The 23,308-nt window shown below is 45.1% G+C and overlaps 1 protein-coding gene across 1 annotated transcript; it reads left to right on the forward strand.

Annotated features, from left to right (window-relative positions):
• The first annotated feature begins 32 nt into the window (after positions 1 to 32).
• On the forward strand, positions 33 to 12,926 carry aknad1 (AKNA domain containing 1). Its single transcript, XM_045716039.2, has 20 exons — positions 33 to 252; positions 466 to 1,826; positions 1,916 to 1,990; positions 2,138 to 2,302; positions 2,577 to 2,771; positions 2,864 to 2,923; positions 3,100 to 3,233; positions 3,584 to 3,767; positions 4,417 to 4,589; positions 5,291 to 5,467; positions 5,794 to 5,926; positions 6,059 to 6,153; positions 6,250 to 6,563; positions 6,679 to 6,805; positions 6,947 to 7,200; positions 9,138 to 9,281; positions 9,603 to 9,701; positions 9,852 to 9,969; positions 10,153 to 10,315; positions 10,622 to 12,926. The coding sequence occupies exons 1-20, from the start codon at positions 33 to 35 to the stop codon at positions 10,790 to 10,792; spliced, it is 4,362 nt and encodes a 1,453-aa protein (XP_045571995.1). The 3' UTR covers positions 10,793 to 12,926.
• Positions 12,927 to 23,308: the final 10,382 nt, after the last annotated feature.

Genomic DNA, 23,308 nt, shown 5'->3' on the forward strand with positions numbered 1-23,308 from the left:
ACAGCACCAGGATAGTTCTGAGTGAGGAGCACATGGAAGGGGATCCCCAAGATCAAGAGGAGGATTCTGAAGCCCAGAGGAGAGCCTCTTCCCCTCAGTCCTCTGTGCTGTGGGAGAAGTGTATCCGGCAGAGTATCTTTGTGGACCTGAGTGAGGATGAGAGTCTCCACTTCAGTGACCTGGAGGGCTCCTTCACGGTGCATCTCTCCCAGGCAGAGTCGGCTGTCTCAGGGAACAGCATCCATCTCAGTGGTAAGACTGACGCTGTCAACTTGCTCTTATACCTGTCTAGTAACCCTGTAATTACTCTAGAAACACCATTGTTATACTTTAGCAATTGCATTGTAAAAAAAAAACATTATAACAGCTGTAGGCTATGTAACAATATCATGCCAATCTATAAAATGACTGTAGCATACTGTTCCTATGAATACTTCACAACTTCTTACTCTCTGTCATTCATAGAGAACTTAGAGCTGTCAGTGTCTGACTCTGGGGAATCCTCCACAGAGAGCAGTAGCTGTGTCAGTGGCCAGAGTGAGAGAGTGGTGGAGGGTACGACTAAGAGCAGTGGGAAGTGGGTGTCTGCCCAGAGACCCAACACTGAGCAGAAGCAGACCATCTGGGAGTATGAGAACCCAGGAGACACCTCCGATGAAGAACAGGAGGACCTTCCCCATGACGGGGACCTGGGAAGCCAGTACATTAATCCCACAACCAATGACAGTCACAAGTCTGAGGAGAATTGCAAAATAGCTGATATTCTGTCAAAAGACCAAGCTGGAGCATTGCATTCAAGACACAATGTTAGAGATCATTTTGATTTGCCAGCAATGGTTGGAGAGGTCAATATCATACAAGGTCACATGCAAATAGAAGTCAACACTATTAACCATGTATCTATAACTCCACCCGAGGGAGAGGATAAAGGAGCTTTTTTTGACCCTGCAAAACCAGAGGCTGTTCCCACATGCAGTAGTCCTGTCCGTAAAGTCCTACACCCAGACATCACCCAGCTGCTGCTCCGTCACTTTTCCCAGGATGAGCTGTTCTGCTCAGGCAGTCTGATCGAGGCAGAGACCCTGCCGGAGGTGTCCCTTCTGGAGAGCATGGACGAGACAGTGCTGAGCAGGGGCCCTTTGCACAGTAGCACAGGGAGCCCCAATAATAATAATAGTGGAGGAGCCCCACGACGCAGCAGCGCAGGGGGACCCAGCAGCGAGAGTGAGAGGAGTCAGAGCCTACAGGAAGAAGATGAAGGGAGGAGTGTTCAAATGAGTCCAAGAAAAAACCTGGAGGAGAAAAATGGAAAAAGGACAGCCTCAGAGGGAAAGAACACACGGCGTGTTGAGTCTTACAACAGTGACGTCAACTCTCCTCAAAATAGTGACATATCAAACAGTAAAAGTGAAGTCCCTGAACAGGACAGTAATGGTAGCAATGGTTCAGACCTAACCAAAGAGGAAGATGAAAATGATGAAGATGAGGAGGAAGACCAAATCTGTAGAGGTCCCCTGGTCAGAACCAGGTCTTTCAGTGAATTAAAGTATGGACAGGGCCAAGTCCACTACCCACTCCCTGACTTCTCCAAGGTGGCTCCAAAAGTGAAAATCCCGAAGAGTACCAGTGTTCCGGTGAGACCTGTCAGCCAGTCTTCCAGCTTCCTCAGAGCTCAGTCCTCGCCAGGCATGCTGGGTAAGTCCTCTGCTTTGGAGGTGATCCACAGAGTGATGGAGGACTCTATTCAGCCCTCAGAGAGACCCTACGTGTTCAGAGACCAGGACAAACAGACAGAAACCTCCCCAGGACTGGTGCGTCATCTACAGGTGGGTCATCATGTCCAGTAGTTTAGCTCGCACACCTCTATACAAATGCGTCATACATCCTTCATCCAGAAGACATCTTTCTCTTTTAGGCTGAATATGATAAACTTATGACTAAGTATGCAGAGGCTGAGAACCTCATTGATCAGATGAGACTGGGGACAAAAGTAAGTCTTCAGAATGTTTTCTCTTTTTAAACACTTCTTTCTCTATGGTCTTTCTGTTCTTTCATCTCATTAAATATAGCCTTAAGACAGCCCTCTTATTCTTGTCAATTTGGACTGAATTTATCTCAAAATGTGTCAACAAATTAGAATCAAGCGCCCTCTGACCTTACCCTGGATTTTGACTGTGGTGACCAGCAAGACCTTCCGGGTCCTGGTGGAAGCCATTTTGGATCTATGCTCTTCCCCAACCCCCCATCTCCTACAGGCAAGATGCTGTCTCTGACATCTGATATTATGACGGGTCCTCTCTCTGTTACAAATTACCTGGCCAAGAGCCACCGGTTTCCTTAGTGGCAAATGGGGTCGGATGACATAAGATTCTGGTTACACTCAAAGTCATAACTAGCCTGTCATAAGAGTGAGGATTCCAGAAAAAAAAAGATGACACAAATATATTATACAACCAGTTTACATGAGATGATGCAACCTTATCAATGACATTAGTAATTCCTCATTAAATTAAAACAATTTCACACAAAATCATCATCAATTAGAAATAAGATACTTTCCATTTTCAATGCTGTAGAATTTAGGCCATAACATACGTTGGATCTGCATCGTTTCAGCTTTTGTTGTGTTTGCAGGACAATTTACTGTTGGTCCAAACCAACAAAACCACTCTAAACAGCCTAGCACTTCTCCGACCCAGACTGACCAACAGAGTGAAGGGGAAAGGATGACCAGGGAGTTGAGGGATATTATCAGTCAGTTTTTGCAGAAGGTAACCTGGAAAACATACCAAAGCTGTATAGTGGTGCATTATCACTCATCATTTAAATGATACTGAATTATAAACACTTCTTTTTATTACAGGTGGATGAATTCAAAACGTGTCTGACCACAATGTCAATTGCTATTGAAGAGCAAGAAATGGTAAATGGATCTTCGTTACTTTAAAAGTATTTTTCTGTTCAGGACTGTATTCTGGGTGATGTGATTATAAAGAAGTTGTAACAATTGTAACTTATAATAGGAGTTGATTCTCATTTCCTTTATTCTATAGGCAGAGTGTGTTGTTATGTAATTCGTAATGTTGTGTTGTTTTCCAGGTGTTTAAAAGTATGATGGATTACCAGGACCAGCTGGAGAGGCGGTACATCAGTAAGAAGGAGGAGCACAGAACTCTGGAGATGCAGAACTATTTTGGCCTGACCAGGAACACAGGCCAGTTCGACCCCGAAAGGTTAGATGTCAACTGATATATCGTATTGTGTGTGAGGAGTTTGAGTTAAACAGTATGTCTGCATGACTCACACTATAGGGCCACCCAGAACTGTACTGTGCTGGCTCGGCTATTTTCTTTTCACATAGACCATTCCCGCACGGTTCCAGCAACAATGGTAGATGCGTAACTAGGTCAGCTCAGTAGCCTACAGCTTGGCTTGGCACAGTTTAGCCCTAAAGTGTGTGTGAATTAGGCAGTTCTGTCTAAAACCAGAAACAGACTTGACACCCAGGCTAGGTTTGTGTAGAATTCAGCATGATGTGAGGGGTATTTTATGCACATTATCGGTTCTTTTTGTGTGTGTGAAGGCAGGTGGAGGGGGAGATATTCAGGATAGGGATGCATCTAGAGGACATTAAAGAGCTGATTGACAGGAACGTGTGTGAGCAGCAGCTCTCCCCACCCCACTCATCCTCCACACTCCTGTCACTGTGTGGGGGTCCCAGTCTCCCTGGTCTGCTCAGCCCCTCACTTCCACCACCCATGCATGAGGTAACACACTCACTTACTCATAGCATAGCTGTTCATTCGCTGCTTTGCCCTTTATTTGCTTGCTCACTCTTTCACTTACTCACTCGCTCACTCACTGAAATACCTTAATTATTACTGCATAAATGCATGTACTTACAAGCCTTTTACCGAGTAGTTATATAGATTATTGCGCTGTTAGTTACACTGGTATAAGCCTCTGTAATATTAGGCGTGATCAACTAAGGGACTAATTGCACCATCTACGTTTCCTTCATCTTAAATGCATGCATGTGAGACGTGTTTGTGTGAGCAACATGAGCTGTGGATGCACGTGTTCTGTGCAACAGCAGTCCTGATGAACAGGGCTACATTTAATTCCCAAAAGTTGCGTCCTCGCCTCGGCCCCCCGTTCACTCCCCCTCACAGATCTGATAGGACTGAGTAGTTGAAAGCGATATGGTGTAAACTAGGGGGAACAATACCTTATCCCCATCTGTGGAGGGGACAACTTTTTAGAATGAAATGCAGCCCAAGTCCTTGTTTTGTAAGTGTTGGCGTGTCCAGCGCTCTAATTGAGCGACAATCATTTCCGATGTCGCTCATGTTTCACAGTGAGGACACATTAGCTACTCAAAATGTGTTCTCCTCTTATCAACCTCTCTGTGGTCAGGGTCTCACGTTTCAGATTCCAGGCCCCTGTTTTTCCACTGGGGGTTATGAGACAGTGGAGAGGGAGGAAGAGGCCAGTGAGGTCCATGGACATGATGGTTTAGACCAGAGCTGTGATCTCACACCTGCTGACCCCCAACTGAACAGCACAGGACACAGCAGTGTCAGTCTACGGTACTCATCACACATCTCTGAGTTGCTCCATAGGCCTGTAAATTCATGGGTTTCTTCAATGTGTACCATCTACATTCCTGCAATACTACACTGTGTACCATCTACATTCCTGCAATACTACACTGTGTACCATCTACATTCCTGCAATACTACACTGTGTACCATCTACATTCCTGCAATACTACACTGTGTACCATCTACATTCCTGCAATACTACATTGTGTACCATCTACATTCCTGCAATACTACACTGTGTACCGTCTACATTCCTGCAATACTACACTCTGTACCGTCTACATTCCTGCAATATTACACTGTGTACCATTTACATAGAGTACTTATGTTTTTATGCCTTATGACCCCAAGTAGAAATCCTGTCTTGGGGAGTGATATTATCTGTCATTTCCATGACATTGACGTCAATGGCAAGTTATTGTACCTGTGGTATAAGAATGGCTTTAGATTCAGATATTCAGATATTCATGTAGACTGTTGATGGATGCTGTAAGTGGATAGTATGTGCGTGTGTGCGCGTGTGCTTGTGTGTGTGTGTGCACGTGTTCGTGTGTGCTGATATCAGGCACGCTTCTGGCCCTCCCATGGGGGATAACGTTCCATCCAGGCACAGAGGTGGTGTTGGGTTCCGTTAGGAGTAGGAACAGTTTGTTTTAGTCGCTGTGTTTCTGTCTGTTCCCCCGGAGGCTCTCACAGGGCTCCCTGGAGACACTGGACATCACCAACACAGAGGAAGAGGAGGAGGAAGTGGAGAGGAGCTGGACCTGCTCGGGCCTATCTGAGGGGATAGCTTGTGATAGGGTTCTGCAGTATTTGGCTCTCCAGAACCCGGGATTTCGAGACAGACTGTGGACACCTGAAAGGTTAGTGTTTTGGCATTTGAGTGTACTGTACTAGATAAGTAAACAAGCTAACCAATTCAATATTCACCTCAACACAACTCTTTTCTTTATAATGTATCACATGTGCATAACTAATCCCCACTCTATAGTGTGATTGATACAGTTGTGGTTATTTGATGTGGTGATTTCAGAAATACCATAGTAAGAGATGGTGTACTGTGTACTGTCTCTTATTGCAAAACTGACACGCCAAACATTCCTGAAAGGTCTGTGGGACAAGTATTTACCAATGAGACCTGTCTTCATCTTTTTATTTTGACCGTGTATTGTTGCCGTTGTTACTGTAGCCTGCAGCAGAGTCCCCTGAGCCCAGACTGTGACCTGGGAGGGAGTGTGAGTCTGGCTGTAAAGGTTTCCTGCTCCTCTTATCTGAAGAGCCAGTCCCAGAGCATCACAGACCACACTCTCACCACTTCCCAGGTAACGTCATCTTCTATGACTTATATTAGCTGTCCCATGTTTATTTCTGTATTTACTCTAACTCCCTAGCCAATACCACAGACTATTGTAATATTGTACAGTAGCTACATGGATGCTACGTTGTTGTTGCAGAGAATAGTGAGTCCAGAGACAGACAGTGGGTTAGGGAGCTCTGACTTGAGTCTCCAAGCCACGGGACTATCTCAACCAAAACTCCATACAGAAAGGTACAGGCACGCACCTCCATACAACTGCTTTGCAGGCTAACTGAAAAAGTCAATGTTTCATGTATGTTTATTATGTTGTTTACGATCTAACCTCAGGCTCCAGTTCCAGCCTGATGGGAATTCCAGTCCTATCACTATGAGTGACAGTGAAGGCTCCTGCGCCAACCTGCAGACCACTATGCATCAGCCTGTACAGGTGGGAGAGAGGAGACCCAACCCGCAGATAAATGTCCATTCAGCTGGGCTGACAGGAAAAGGGACACCTAGCCTGCAGTCTACTGTCCATCTGACTAGGGATATTGGAGAGAGGAGACCCAGCCTACAGACACCTGCTCAGCTGCAGCTTTGCACCACTGCGGTGGACCACTGGGTGACCAGCACTACTCAGAGTGTACCTGCCGGACTGCATGGTGAGTGATGAGGAATCACAGAGTGCCTGCTGTGGTCGTAGTGAAAGTATAGACGTTATTCAGTAGACAGTACAGCAGGGAAAACACTGAACTAAATGCTCTAATGTACACACAGAGGGTGAATCCCACACTACCAGTCAGCTCAGTCATCACGGCCCTGACTGCCAATTAAAAACCTCCCATAGCATCACAATGGATATGCCACAGAGCGACTGCCACTCCCACACCTGTTCCTGTCACAGGTTAGTCTAAATGTACTGAGTATTCAACTCAAGAGTAAACTTTATCACATGAAATTGGTAACCAGGTCAGGCTGCCAGGTAATACCTCATAGAGGCCAAAACCTATTGTTTTTGAGTTGGCCAACCCCTCTCTCTCTCCAGTTCGGCCATCCAGGCCCTGCAGTCGGAGGTGTCCCAGCTGAAGAGAGACCTGGAGGAGGGTCTGGTCCAGCTGCCACAGCTCTCCCAGAGGATGGATAACCTGACCTCCAGATGCAGGCAGAACAGAGACAGAAGGCCCAAGACCCGGCCCAGAACACACCAGAAACCAGCAGGGAGCAGACAGAGTCTGACCAACACCAACTCCAAGATAGAAGACTGGATCTCCTCAGATATGGACCCCAGCAAGAGCAAAGGTACCTTACTAACCGAGTTAATGTACTGGGAGTGTAATCAAAACCAAGTTGTTAACAACAACCTTATTTTGCATCAGGGTTGATGCCTGCCTATGTCTAATGCAGTAGTTCAGGGTTCCCAAATTGGCAGCAGACTTGATTCCCCCCCCCCCCAAGTTTTCTGAACAAAAACTAAAAATATAAATATTTTTAATTAAGTAAGACTGTAAAATCACCAGGAAATCAGTTCCAAGTGATTTTAACTTAGGAAATCTGTTCCCTAGTATTCCCACACATATATTTAGAGGCATATGTGATTGTATCCCAATGTAATAAAGGTTTAAATAGAAAAGGTGTATACAGCAGTAGTTACAGTATATACAATGCATTTGGAAAGCATTCAGACCCCTTGACTTTTTGCACATTTTGTTAAGTTACAGCCTTATTCTAAAATTGATTAAATAAAAAGTCTCAGGAATCTACACACAATACCCCATAATGACAAAGCCAAAACAGTTTTTTTTACATTTAAGCAAATATATTAAATATAAAAAAAATGAAATACCTTATTTACATAAGTATTTAGACCCTTTGCTATCAGACTCAAAATTGAGCTCAGGTGCATCCTGTTTCCATTGATCATCCTTAAGATGTTTCTACAATTTGATTGGAGTCCACCTGTGGTAAATTAAATTGATTGGACATGATTTGGAAAGGCATGTAAGGTCCCACAGTTGACAGTGCATGTCAGAGCAAAAACCAAGCCATGAGGTCGAAGGAATTGTCCGTAGAGCTCCGAGACAGGATTGTGTCGAGGCACAGATCTGGGGAAGGGAACCAGAAAATGTCTGCAGCATTGAAGGTCCGCAAGAACACAGTGGCCTCCATCATTCTTCAATGGAAGAAGTTTGGAACCACCAAGACTCTTCCTAGAGCTGGCCGCCTGGGCATACTGAGCAATCAGGGGAGAAAGGCCTTGGTTAAGGAGGTGACCAAGAACCCGATGGACAGAAGGACAACCATCTCTGCAGCACTCCACCAATCAGGCATTTATGGTAGAGTGGCCAGACGTAAGCCACTCCTCAGTAAAAGGCACATGACAGCCCGCTTGGAGTTTGCCAAAAGGCACCTAAAGACTATCAGACCATGAGAAACAAAATTCTTAGGTCTGATGAAACCAAGATTGAACTCTTTGGCCTGAATGCCAAGAATCACTTCTGGAGGAAACCTGGCACCATCCCTACTGTGAAGCATGGTGGTGGCAGCATCATGCTGTGTGGATGTTTTTCAGCGGCAGGGACTGGGAGACTATTCAGAAATGAGGCAAAGATGAACAGAGCAAAGTACAGAGAGATCCTTGATGAAAACCTGCTCAAGAGCACTCAGGACCTCAGACTTGGGCAAAGGTTCACCTTCCAACAGGACAACGACCCTAAGCACACAGCCAAGACAATGCAGGAGTGGCTTCGGGACAAGTCTCTGAATGTCCTTGAGTGGCCCAGCCAGAGCCCGGACTTGAACCCTATCGAACATCTCTGGAGAGACCTGAAAATAGCTGCAGCGACACTCCCCATCCAACCTGACAGAGCTTGAGAGGATCTGCAGAGAAGAATGAGAGAAACTCCCCAAATACACGTGTGCCAAGCTTGTAGTGTCATACCCGTCAAGACTCGAGGCTGTAATCACTGCAAAAGGTGCTTCAACAAAGTACTGAGTAAAGGGTCTGAATACTTATGTAAATGTGATATTTCCATTTTTTTTATTTGTAATACATTTGCTAAAATTTCTAAAATCCTGTTTTTGCTTTGTCATTATGGGGTATTGTGTGGAGATTGATGAGGTAAAAAAAAATGATTTAATCCATTTTAGAATAACGAAATGTGGGAAAAGTCAAGGGGTCTGAATACTTTCTGAAGACGCTGTATATGTAGGTCATTGTATGTGGTGGTCTTCTCTAGGTACAGACAGTGTGGAGTCGGACCGGTCTGGGATCATGCTACCATTCCACAGTACACCACTAGGTGGCAGGAGAGGGAGCAGCAAGCCCTACTCCTGCTCAGATGGACCAGTGAAACCCCAGAGCAAAAAACACTTGAATACAGGTTGGTGGTGCTGGTATTGACTTTCTGCTTATGGATGTAAAATAAAAAGAACAATTGCAAAAACAAGAGTGATTCTTACATTATATTTAACAAAATATTAAATCAGTTGCTGAGTTAGATTTTGGTCCTTCAGCTTGCAGAATTTGCCTGAAAGTTGTATTTGGTGGTCGTAAAGGCAGTTGTGTGTGTTTCTACATGTAATTGTCTGTTGGTGTTATGTATTATGTCATGTTTTATGTGGACCCCAGGAAAAGTAGCTGCAGCTTTGTCTGTAGCTAATGGGGATCCTAATAAAATACTAAATACTACAATCTCTTTTAGCATCAGAGGAGAATCGTTCTCTGGAGACCTCCAATCTCACCCATCTCAGTCCTCCAGCACTCTGGCACTCATACAAGAACTTCAGCTACAGATCTCCACGTAAGGACCAGCAACAAGCCCACTCCTACCCCTGTGACACTGCCATGACCGTGTATCATTATGACTACTTTACCCATTTCATTTTAACATGTAAACATTGGAACAGATTCGTCAGGGTTGTGAAGGTGATTCTGTCTTTTTTCATTGTAGCACCACCATGTGACATGGAGAATGTCTACTCTAAGGGCAGGTATCCTCTCTCCTCTCATCCTCTACAGAAGCCTCTGTTGCAAGTCAACTATGTCTCCTCCTGCAGTTTACCTGCAGGGTAAGATATGGTTTCATCATTTATTGCCATAATCTATTTGCCTTATTTAAATCCATATTTATCCTCCATATTGCTTGAACCTTCATCAGTGAAGGTGAAAGAGAAGAACTGAGATGCTTCCCAGGGTTGCCTACTCCTACACTAGTGTACTCATGCTCTCGCTCTTCTCCGTGGTCTCAACAGTTTCAAAGTGCGAGAGCAGCAGTCTGTCTCCCACCACCGGAGGCGCTCTACCCAGTCAGACTCAGCACTGCTGCCCAGCAACGTGTACTTTCAGCAGACCTTTCCCCCAGCTCTCAGCCCCCCCAGGACTGGGTGCAGAGCCAGCAGGCACAAAGCCAGCAAGGTGAGGCTGGCCACATGGAAAACATTCTTTCATATCAATGGGTGCCAGTAATGTTTTACTTGTATTTACTGAGAAATAATTAGTGGTACTGTTAACTTGTAACAATTTACCACATCTGGTACTCGTACTGTATAGTTTTTTTTGTGTTTGATTTTATTTTACAAAGAATTGTAATGCTAAAAGGACCAAGGAGCTTTTTGTATGTTATTATCACTTCATGTTACAACCGTTTTCTATGCCTTTTGTAAGTAAATAAAAGGTGACTGAGATACAAGCGTAACCTTAAACTGTTGTTGTTTGTCTTAGGATGAGGACATCAACAGGACATTGGACAGGGCTATCGAGGCAGCCCGCATTATGAAGAGGACCACTGATAGGATGGCCAAGAGCCTGTCAGCTGACCTTGCCAAGGTTGAGCTGTACAGGAAGTTACACGGCCTTCACCCATTGACAGGGAGGAACAATACTGGCTCATAACACCCTAATTGACACACTGGAGATACTGCTGCTACTATAGGGCTGGTCCAGGATTAGCTAAGCAGTGAATTCAGCAGGGATTATTTTGTATACAGGTGAAGTCGGGAAGTTTACATACACCTTAGCCAAATACATTTAAACTCAGTTTTTCACAATTCCTGACATTTAATCCAAGTAAATATTCCCTGTTTTAGGTCAGTTAGGATCACCACTTTATTTTAAGAATGTGAAATGTCAGAATAATAGTAGAGAGAATGATTTATTTCAGCTTTTATTTCTTTCATTACATTCCCAGTGGGTCAGATGTTTACATACACTCAATTAGTATTTGGTAGCATTGCCTTTAAATTGTTGAACTTGGGTCAAACGTTTCAGGTAGCCTTCCACAAGCTTCCCACAATAAGTTGGGTGAATTTTGGCCCATTCCTCCTGACAGAGCTGGTGTAACAGTCAGGTTTGTAGGCCTCCTTGCTCGCACACGCTTTTCAGTTCTGCCCACACATTTTCTATGGGATTGAGGTCAGGGCTTTGTGATGGCCACTCCAATACCTTGACTTTGTTGTCCTTAAGCCATATTGCCACAATTTTGGAAGTATGCTTGGGGTCATTGTCCATTTGAAAGACCCATTTGCGACCAAGCTTTAACTTCCTGACTGATGTCTTGAGATGTTGCTTCAATATATCCACATAATTTTAATCCCTCATGATGCCATCTATTTTGTGAAGTGGACCAGTCCCTCCTGCAGCAAATCACCCCCACAACAAGATGCTGCCACCCCCGTGCTTCACGGTTGGGATGCTGTTCTTCCGCTTGCAAGCCTCCCCCTTTTTCCTCCAAACATAATGATGGTCATTATGGCCAAACAGAGCAGAGGACATTTCTCCAAAAAGTACGATCTTTGTCCTCATGTGCCGTTGCAAACCGTGATCTGGCTTTTTTATGGTGGTTTTGGAGCAGTGGCTTCTTCCTTGCTGAGCGGCCTTTCAGGTTATGTCGATATAGGACTCGTTTTACTGTGGATATAGATACTTTTGTACCTGTTTCCTCCAGCATCTTCACAAGGTCCTTTGCTGTTGTTCTGGGATTGATTTGCACTTTTCGCACCAAAGTACGTTCATCTCTAGGAGACAGAACTCGTCTCCTTCCTGGGCGGTATGACGGCTGCGTGGTCCCATGGTGTTTATACTTGCGTACTATTGTTTGTACAGATGAACGTGGTACCTTCAGCCGTTTGGAAATTGCTCCCAAGGATGAACCAGACTTGTGGAGGCCTACCATGTTTTTCTGAGGTCTTGGCTGATTTCTTTTGATTTTCCCATGATGTCAAGCAAAGAGGCACTGAGTTTGAAGGTAGGCCTTTAAATACATCCCCAGGTACACCTCCAATTGACTCAAATGATGTCAATTAGCCTATCAGAAGATTCTAAAGCCATGACATAATTTCCTTGAATTTTCCAAGCTGTTTAAAGGCACAGTCAACTTCTGACCCACTGGAATTGTGATACAGTGAATTATCTGCCTGTAAACAATTGTTGGAAAAATGACTTGTGTCATGCACAAAGTAGATGTCCTAACCAACTTGCCAAAACTATAGTTTGTTAACAAGAACTTTGTGGAGGGGTTGAAAAACAAGTTTTAATGACTCCAACCTAAGTGTATGTAAACTTCCCACTTCAACTGTATATCTTAATAATACTATAACACTAACTCATGGATTAGCGCTGTGGCAACTTCCAACCCAAAGCTAAACATTATTAAACCTTCAGTTTACAATTAGAAAAACTTTTGAATGTGTTTTTGGAAAATGGATGTATTTGAGAAATTTGACTGAATCTGATCATTTATTTTTGAATTACGTTATTTATAACCATTTGGTCTCATTAGTTATTTTGTAAATGTCATATGTTTGAAAAGATAAAATCTTAATGTTGCAAAATGTCCCCTCTTATTCGAGAGGCCTGTGTGTGTTAAAATGAACACAAGAAGGGGCACCAGCGCTGTTCATAGTGGGCTACTGTAATTTACTACATTTACATTTAAGTCATTTAGCAGACGCTCTTATCCAGAGCGACTTACAAAATGGTGCATTCACCTTATGATATCCAGTGGAACAACCACTTTACAATAGTGCATCTAAATATTTTAAGGGGGGGGGGGGGGGGGGGGGTTAGAAGGATTACTTTATCCTATCCTAGGTATTCCTTAAAGAGGTGGGGTTTCAGGTGTCTCCGGAAGGTGGTGATTGACTCCGCTGTCCTGGCGTCGTGAGGGAGCTTGTTCCACCATTGGGGTGCCAGAGCAGCGAACAGTTTTGACTGGGCTGAGCGGGAACTGTGCTTCCTCAGAGGTAGGGGGGCCAGCAGGCCAGTGGTGGATGAACGCAGTGCCCTTGTTTGGGTGTAGGGCCTGATCAGAGCCTGAAGGTATGGAGGTGCCGTTCCCTTCACAGCTCCGTAGGCAATCACCATGGTCTTGTAGCGGATGCGAGCTTCAACTGGAAGCCAGTGGAGAGAGCGGAGGAGCGGGGTGACGTGAGAGAACTTGGGAAGGTTGAACACCAGACGGGCTGCGGCGTTCTGGATGAGTTGTAGGGGTTTAATGGCACAGGCAGGCAGCCCAGCCAACAGCGAGTTGCAGTAATCCAGACGGGAGATGACAAGTGCCTGGATTAGGACCTGCGCCGCTTCCTGTGTGAGGCAGGGTCGTACTCTGCGAATGTTGTAGAGCATGAACCTACAGGATCGGGTCACCGCCTTGATGTTAGTGGAGAACGACAGGGTGTTGTCCAGGATCACGCCAAGGTTCTTAGCACTCTGGGAGGAGGACACAAGGGAGTTGTCAACCGTGATGGCGAGATCATGGAACGGGCAGTCCTTCCCCGGGAGGAAGAGCAGCTCCGTCTTGCCGAGGTTCAGCTTGAGCTGGTGATCTGTCATCCACACTGATATGTCTGACAGACATGCAGAGATGCGATTCGCCGCCTGGTTATCAGAAGGGGGAAAGGAGAAGATTAATTGTGTGTCGTCTGCATAGCAATGATAGGAGAGACCATGTGAGGATATGACAGAGCCAAGTGACTTGGTGTATAGCGAGAATAGGAGAGGGCCTAGAACAGAGCCCTGGGGGACACCAGTGGTGAGAGCGCATGGTGCGGAGACAGATTCTCGCCACGCCACCTGGTAGGAGCGACCTGTCAGGTAGGACGCAATCCAAGCGTGGGCCGCGCCGGAGATGCCCAACTCGGAGAGGGTGGAGAGGAGGATCTGATGGTTCACAGTATCAAAGGCAGCAGATAGGTCTAGAAGTATGAGAGCAGAGGAGAGAGAGTTAGCTTTAGCAGTGCGGAGAGCCTCCGTGACACAGAGAAGAGCAGTCTCAGTTGAATGCCCAGTCTTGAAACCTGACTGATGAGGATCAAGAAGGTCATTCTGAGAGAGATAGCAGGAGAGCTGGCCAAGGACGGCACGTTCAAGAGTTTTGGAGAGAAAAGAAAGAAGGGATACTGGTCTGTAGTTGTTGACATCGGAGGGATCGAGTGTAGGTTTTTTCAGAAGGGGTGCAACTCTCGCTCTCTTGAAGACGGAAGGGACGTAGCCAGCGGTCAAGGATGAGTTGATGAGCGAGGTGAGGAAGGGGAGAAGGTCTCCGGAAATGGTCTGGAGAAGAGAGGAGGGGATAGGGTCAAGTGGGCAGGTTGTTGGGCGGCCGGCCGTCACAAGACGCGAGATTTCATCTGGAGAGAGAGGGGAGAAAGAGGTCAAAGCACAGGGTAGGGCAGTGTGAGCAGGACCAGCGGTGTCGTTTTACTTAGCAAACGAGGATCGGATATCGTCAACCTTCTTTTCAAAATGGTTGACGAAGTCATCCGCAGAGAGGGAGGAGGGGGGGGAGGGGGAGGAGGATTCAGGAGGGAGGAGAAGGTAGCAAAGAGCTTCCTAGGGTTAGAGGCAGATGCTTGGAATTTAGAGTGGTAGAAAGTGGCTTTAGCAGCAGAGACAGAAGAGGAGAATGTAGAGAGGAGTGAGTGAAAGGATGCCAGGTCCGCAGGGAGGCGAGTTTTCCTCCATTTCCGCTCGGCTGCCCGGAGCCCTGTTCTGTGAGCTCGTAGTGAGTCGTCGAGCCACGGAGCAGGAGGGGAGGACCGAGCCGGCCTGGAGGATAGGGGACAGAGAAAATCAAAGGATGCAGAAAGGGAGGAGAGGAGGGTTGAGGAGGCAGAATCAGGAGATAGGTTGGAGAAGGTTTGAGCAGAGGGAAGAGATGATAGGATGGAAGAGGAGAGAGTAGCGGGAGAGAGAGAGCGAAGGTTGGGACGGCGCAATACCATCCGAGTAGGGGCAGAGTGAGAAGTGTTGGATGAGAGCAAGAGGGAAAAGGATACAAGGTAGTGGTCGGAGATTTGGAGGGGAGTTGCAATGAGATTAGTGGAAGAACAGCATCTAGTAAAGATGAGGTCAAGCATATTGCCTGCCTTGTGAGTAGGGGGGGAAGGTGAGAGGGTGAGGTCAAAAGAGGAGAGGAGTGGAAAGAAGGAGGCAGAGAGGAATGAGTCAAAGGTAGACGTGGGGAGGTTAAAGTCACCCAGAACTGTGAGAGGTGAGCCATCCTCAGGAAAGGAACTTATCAAGGCGTCAAGCTCATTGATGAACTCTCCAAGGGAACCTGGAGGGCGATAAATGATAAGGATGTTAAGCTTAAAAGGGCTGGTAACTGTGACAGCATGGAATTCAAATGAGGAGATAGACAGATGGGTCAGGGGAGAAAGAGAGAATGTCCACTTGGGAGAGATGAGGATTCCAGTGCCACCACCCCGCTGGCTCGATGCTCTAGGGGTATGCGAGAACACGTGGGCAGACGAAGAGAGAGCAGTAGGAGTAGCAGTGTTATCTGTGGTAATCCATGTTTCCGTCAGCGCCAGGAAGTCTAGGGACTGGAGGGTAGCATAGGCTGAGATGAACTCAGCCTTGTTGGCTGCAGACCGGCAGTTCCAGAGGCTGCCGGAGACCTGGAACTCCACGTGGGTCGTGCGCGCTGGGACCACCAGGTTGGAGTGGCAGCGGCCACGCGGTGTGAAGCGTTTGTATGGCCTGTGCAGAGAGGAGAGAACAGGGATAGACAGAGACATAGTTTACAAGCTACAGAAGTGTTGTTTCTTGTATTATTGTCTCCTGTGTCTTTAGAGAACTGTTTCACTTTGATATCCTTTTTCTTCTGTCCTGATTTTCTCTTTCTTTTCTTCTGTTAACTAGATATTCTTTGTTGTTCTTCGTTAGCTAGCTAGCTTCTTCCAAAAGAGTCCCTAGCAACTGCTTAGCAACTGGTAAACAATTCAGCTAGCTAAGATAACTACAATTTTATGAAAAATAGTTATTTTTCAAAAGCCTATCTTCTTTGTTTGTTGCTTGTTTTTTCTCCTATTCAGTCTTGCAGTTTTCTTTTGCTTTTTTCCGATGTACTTCACTCTAAAAACCATGTAAATTTCAATATTTGTAGGAGCTCATTTTTCAGCTGCTGCTGCTCAAATTGGAGTTCCGCAACTAAACTACTACTAAACATGTAACCTTTGCCTTGGCAACTATAGCTGCCTCAGTACTACTACTATTACTACCAGTATCATTCAGCCACTTCGACGTATTATCTCATAGGCCGCAGGACATCACTATCAAATTATCCTGTTCCTACCGACCCAACTGTCCGTCCACCATTCCCCAACACACATACCGAGATTACTTTGATAAAAAACTGCCAGATTTTGAATATTACATTACAGAAAAATCACCTTCACTTCTTTATGAGAATGGGTATCGATTTTTGTACTCTTACCTAATTTGTTCATCTGACACCCTCCTGCTTAGCACCTATCTGTGCCTGTTTGAGCTTGCCAGGCTTAATAAACCAATAGAAAAGTTTTTTTTTTTAAATGCAAACCCAGCCCATCTGGCACTACAGGCAGACTCAAGCAAACGCTCAAAGTATTTGAAATGTTTTTCAAGTATTTGAACCAAGGTCTGATCCAGCTCAGCCCCTAATTCATAAAACACAACCTTTACAGCTGTCACACTGATACTGTCCATGTGTCCTCGCAGAGGTATGAAACTGCCCTGTGGTCTTGAGGTGTCTGTTACCTCCTTGGTTCCATCAGCTATCACACTGATACTGTCCATGTGTCCTCACAGAGGTATGAAACTGCCCTGTGGTCTTGAGGTGTCTTACCTCCTTGGTTCCATCAGCTATCACACTGATACTGTCCATGTGGTCTTGAGGTGTCTGTTACCTCCTTGGTTCCGTCAGCTATCACACTGATACTGTCCATGTGTCCTCACAGAGGTATGAAACTGCCCTGTGGTCTTGAGGTGTCTGTTACCTCCTTGGTTCCATCAGCTATCACACTGATACTGTCCATGTGGTCTTGAGGTGTCTGTTACCTCCTTGGTTCCGTCAGCTATCACACTGATACTGTCCATGTGTCCTCACAGAGGTATGAAACTGCCCTGTGGTCTTGAGGTGTCTTTTACCTCCTTGGTTCCATCAGCTATCACACTGATACTGTCCATGTGTCCTCACAGAGGTATGAAACTGCCCTGTGGTCTTGAGGTGTCTGTTACCTCCTTGGTTCCATCAGCTGTCACACTGATACTGTCCATGTGTCCTCGCAGAGGTATGAAACTGCCCTGTGGTCTTGAGGTGTCTTACCTCCTTGGTTCCATCAGCTATCACACTGATACTGTCCATGTGGTCTTGAGGTGTCTGTTACCTCCTTGGTTCCATCAGCTATCACACTGATACTGTCCATGTGGTCTTGCGGTGTCTGTTACCTCCTTGGTTCCGTCAGCTATCACACTGATACTGTCCATGTGTCCTCACAGAGGTATGAAACTGCCCTGTGGTCTTGAGGTGTCTGTTACCTCCTTGGTTCCATCAGCTATCACACTGATACTGTCCATGTGGTCTTGAGGTGTCTGTTACCTCCTTGGTTCCGTCAGCTATCACACTGATACTGTCCATGTGTCCTCACAGAGGTATGAAACTGCCCAGTAGTCTTGAGGTGTCTTACCTCCTTGGTTCCATCAGCTATCACACTGATACTGTCCATGTGTCCTCACAGAGGTATGAAACTGCCCTGTGGTCTTGAGGTGTCTTACCTCCTTGGTTCCGTCAGTGGGACCTTCTATAGCGGAGCCGGTGTGAACCATCCTACCCACCCTGTGTATTGGTAAGGAGACAGGACACCATTATGTTAACTGCTCCCTCCCTGTGTGGTGTGTGTACTGAAGCCTGATCTGGTTTCTATTCTGGGGGAAACTATGGTCCAAGACATCCACATAAAAGAGAGGGACCTAGTTCAAGCGGAAGTCTAAGTGATGTACCCCCACAGTGTCAAACCTGATCCCTACGCACACACATTTAAGGACATATTTTCACCATTTTTAGTTGCCTGCCACTGGCCAGTGCTTTGTATTGGAATAGCAATAGCGCTTACCATTGGTTTAAAGTACTTAAGTAAAAATACTTTAAAGTACTACTTAAGTAGTTTTTTGGGGTATCTGTACTTTACTATTTATATTTTTGGCAACTTTTACTTCACTACATTCAGAAATAAAATAATGTACTTTTTACTCCATACATTTTCCGTGACACCCAAAAGTACTTGTTACATTTTGACAGAAAACGATCCAATTCACACACTTATCAAGAGAACATCCCTGGTCAGCCCTACTGCATCTGATCTGGCGGACTCACTAAACACAAATCATTTCTGTAAATTATGTCTGAGTGTTGGAGTGTGACCCTGGCTATCGGTCAATAAAGAAAATATATATATATATTTTTAGATAGTGCCGTCTGGTTTGCTTAAAATAAGGAATTTGAAATGATTTATACTTTTACTTTTTAAACGTAAGTACATTTTAGCAATGTGTCACGTATACTCCCTCTCCGGCCTCTTGGTCATCATGCTGCTGATTATCCCTTTCACCTGTCACCATCTTCATGCGCACCAGCGCCTCATGACACTCATCTGGACTCCATCACCTCCTTGATTACCTTCCCTATATCTGTCACTACCCTTGGTTCTTTCCTCAGGTGTTATTGACTCTGTTTCATGTCGGTGTGTTGTTTGTGTTTCGTGTTTATGCCTTTGTTTATTTAATAAAACACACTCCCTGTACTTGCTTCCTGACTCTCAGCACACTCTTTACACAATTCCATTTACTTTTGATAATTAAGTATATTTAAAACCAAATACTTTTAGACTTTTACTCAAGTAGTATTTTATAGGGTGACTCACTTGAGTCATTTTCTATTAAGGTATCTTTACTTTTACTCAAGTATGACAATTGAGTACTTTTTCCACCACTGGCCTTTACACACTTGAATTGTTTGAAATAGCAATAGTATTTACACACAATAGCACACGTTACATGTATTTCCAAAACTACATGTGAAGTGGCTCACAATCACATGTGTCAATAATCCTCCAGACTGCATGTGAATGAACTCCCATGGTTGAGTGCTCAACTCCTTTCTGCCTCGAATTAGTCCTTTTGGAAGTTTTTCTTGGTAAGCCCTTTTGTTGAACTGCAATGGGGCAAAAGGAGATCTCCACCTATGATACCCAAACATTAACAATCCCTTATAGCTAGTACTGTAGCTGTGGCACCAATCCAATGTTACTGATAGAATATCTGTCTGATATAATGGGAGGTTGAGGCATCCACATACATCTAATCGCCCTAATCTTAACCCTGGTGTTAATCTTTTATCTTTCTGAAAAGTAGAAAAGTAACTGAATAACATACATTTGTTTTCTTCTTTTGGTGGCCATTTTCAATTTTCAACATGTCCAATACACACAGGTTCACAGGTTTGTTCCTGGAACTTCACGGTCTAGGTCTGGAACCAAAAAGGGTTCTACCTGGAACCAAAAGGGGGTTCTCCTTTTAGGACAGCCAAATAATGGAAAATAGTTTGGCTGAAACAATGGTTTTGGCAGAGGAGATATATAAACAAGCTCTTACTAAATGTTTAAAAAATATATAAAACTCACCAAACTATTCCTGAGATATTTACGTACTAGAAACAATTTGAATATCAAACTTGCAAAAATAATAATTACACAATTACACGCATTTCCATCAATACATGTATTTATAAAGCCCTTTTTACATCAGCAGAGCCACAGTGCTTATACAGATACCCAGCCTAAAACCCCAAAGACCAAGTAATGCAGATGTAGAAGCACGGTGGCTAGGTTCCAAACTTCTGCCATTTAAGAATGATTGAGGCCACTGTGTTCTTAGGGACCTTCAATGCTGCAGAATGTTTTGGTATCCTTCCCCAGATCTGTGCCTCAACATAATCCTGTCTCGGCGCTCTTCGGACAATTCCTTCAACCTCATGGCTTGTTTTTTGCTCTAACATGCACTGTCAACTGTGGGACCTTATATAGACAGGTGTGTGCCTTTCCAAATCATGTCCAATCAATTGAATTTACCACAGGTGGACTCCAATCAAGTTGTAGAAACATCTCAAGGATGATCAATGGATACAAGATGCACCTGAGCTCAATTTCGAGTCTCATAGCAAAGGGTCTGTATACTTATGTAAATAAGGTATTTCTAAAAACATATATTCGCTTTGTCATTATGGGGTATTGTGTGTCGATTGGTGAAATTTGTTTTTAGAATAAGGCTGTAACGTAACAAAATGTGGAAAAAGGGAAGGGCTCTGAATACTTTCTGAATGCACTCTACATAGTCACTGGGGTACAGGGAGTGTTCAGTTCTAGATCTACCATTGAAAAACATGTGTAGAGAAGCGCCTCAGATGTAAGCCTATGCTTACGTAGCTTTTTGTCGGGCCTAACGTAGCAGCAAGTGTCCGACGCGGCATACAGAGACCCCAGCACACTGTAGCATTTCCTGCTGTGGGGTGGCACTCTGACATGTATAGAATGGTGTCTTTGTTAGTACCAAACAAAACACATGCACTATAGGATCCTATGGAATAACTGGTAGAACTCACATTTATCCATGTTCCAATTATAATTGATAAGCTTGCTGCAAACAGGGTTAACCTAATTTCTCCACGATGGCACATCACTCATCGTACTAGGCAACTAACCTCCAGATGCCTTTCTTTCCACCTCTTTCCTCTTTTGACCTCACCCTTTCCCAGTCACCTCCCACTCACAATGCAGGCTCTCTCTCTCTCTCCCAATACTCTCTCCTCTTCTATCCTATCCTCTCTCCCTTCTGCTAAATCCTTCTCCCTCGTGTCTCCTGACTCTGCCCCTTCGACCCTACCCTACTCCCATTCCGCATCCTTTGACTCTCACTGTTCCCTTTCCTCCCGGCCCGACCTTCTCCTCCCGCTTCATGGCTGAGTGACTTACTGCGTGCTAACAGAACAGGTCTGCGGGCTGCTGAGCGGAAATGGAGGAACACTAAACTTCCGGAGGACCTATCATTCTTCCACTCCCTCCTCTCTACCTTCTCTTCCACTGTATCTGCTGCTAAAGCCACTTTCTACCATCATTTCAAGCTTCTGCCTCCAACCCTGGGAAACTCCTCTCCACTGTCACCTCCCCCTTCCTCCTCCCTCTCTGCAGATGACTTTGTCAACCACTTTGAAAATAAGGTTGGCAAATTCTGCTCCTTATTCACTCAGCCTACTGAGCCCACTGGTCCCACTCACACAGAACTATCCTGCGCCTTGACCTCTTTCTCCCCTCTCTCCAGATGAGATCACCTTCGATGGCCAATGGCACACTGAAGAAGTGTGCTTTTCACAGATGAAGCATGGTTTTAACTGTACTGGGCAGATGGCAGACAGTGTGTATGGCTTCATGTGGGCGAGCGGTTTGCTGATGTCAACGTTGTGAACAGAGTGCCCCACGGTGGTGGTGGGGTTATGGCATGGGCAGGCAAAAGCTACGGGAAAACAAACACAATTGCATTTTATCGATGGCAATTTGAATACTCAGAGATACCGTGACGAGATCCTGAGGCCCATTGTCGTGCCATTCATCCGCCACCATCGCCTCCTGTTTCAGCATGATAATGCACGGCCCCATGTTGCAAGGATCTGTACACAATTCCTGGAAACTGAAAATGTCCCAGTTCTTCCATGGCCTACATACTCACCACACATGTCACCCATTGAGCGTTTTTTGGGATGCTCTGGATCCACGTGTACGACAACGTGTTCCAGTTCCTGCCAATATCCAGAAACTTCGCACAGCCATTGAAGAGGAGTAGAATAACATTCCACAGGCCACAATCAACAGCCTGATCAACTCTAAGGAGATGTGACTGGTTTTGTGATCCACGCCCCTACTTTTATTTATTGTGTTTATTTTTTACCCATTTTTCTCCCCAATTGCATAATATCCAATTGGTAGTTCCAGTCTTGTTCCATCGCTGCAACTCCCGTACAGACTCGGGAGAGGCGAAGGTCGAGAGCCATGCGTCCTCCGAAACACAACCCTGCCAAGCCACACTGCTTCTTGACACACAGCTCGCTTAACCCAGAAGCCAGCCGCACCAATGTGTCGGAGGAAACACCATGCATGCGCCCGGCCCGCCACAGGAGTCGAAGGAGCGAGATGGGACAAGGACATCCCGGCCGGCCAAACCCTCCCCTAACTCAGATGACGCTGGACCAATTGTGCGCCACCTCATGGGTCTCCCGGGATCGAACCCAGGCCTGTAGTGACGCCTCTAGCACTGCGATGCAGTGCCTTAGACCGCTGCGCCCTCTATTTAAAATAATAATAATTTTTGGTGTCTGTGACCAACAGATGCATATCTGTATTCCCAGTCATGTGAAATCCACAGATTAAGGCCTATTTCATTTATTTACATTGACTGAATTGCCCAAAAAAGGCACTTCTCTTTCCCCACTAGCACTGACTTTGCTGATAAAGACTTTGCTGAGGGAAAATGCCCTTCATACGATTGTGATGTGTTGTTGTCTTACCTAGCTAGCCATCTTAAGTCGAATCCACTAATTGTAAATCACTCTGGATAATATCATCTACTAAATGACTAAAATGTATTTCAAATGTAATCCCTTTTAACCAGACCAGTCAGTCATCCATACAGTAGTTGTCCCTTTGTATAAGAATGGATAAGATAGGATCAGATACATTTTTATGTCACCCAGGGGGACACACTGTACTGCTGTATACTAATAAACACTGTACATCACAAACTCAACATAATACATACAATAGCAATTCACCATGTCCAAAATACTGTACATGTAGGGACCCCTACCTATATTCAGCTCTTTTTGAGAGGATGTTTAGAAACAATACATGGAACAACAACAATGTGTAGATCACATATGGGGTCTGTGGTGAGTAACAAAGTAGAGTAGGTCACACTGAGGCCTGTGAGAAATGAAAGTGGCATATAGGCTTAATAACAAATGAAATATGTGCGTCCTACCCAACACATTCCTAACCACATACATTAGCAACAAATGTATTGTGATGACTGTTAGATATATTT

The sequence above is a fragment of the Salmo salar genome, chromosome 03, assembly GCF_965601325.2.
Source record: "Salmo salar chromosome 03, fSalSal1, whole genome shotgun sequence".
NCBI classification, from domain to species: Eukaryota; Metazoa; Chordata; class Actinopteri; order Salmoniformes; family Salmonidae; genus Salmo; species Salmo salar.

Excerpts from the sequence above, each read along its gene's own strand:
- aknad1 (XM_045716039.2), top strand. The coding sequence starts at position 33 with ATGGAAGGGGATCCCCAAGATCAAGAGGAGGATTCTGAAGCCCAGAGG. Across the intron at positions 1,991-2,137 it reads AGATGAGACTGGGGACAAAA|AATCAAGCGCCCTCTGACCT; the intron begins GTAAGTCTTCAG and ends TCAACAAATTAG. Across the intron at positions 6,154-6,249 it reads CCAAAACTCCATACAGAAAG|GCTCCAGTTCCAGCCTGATG; the intron begins GTACAGGCACGC and ends ATCTAACCTCAG.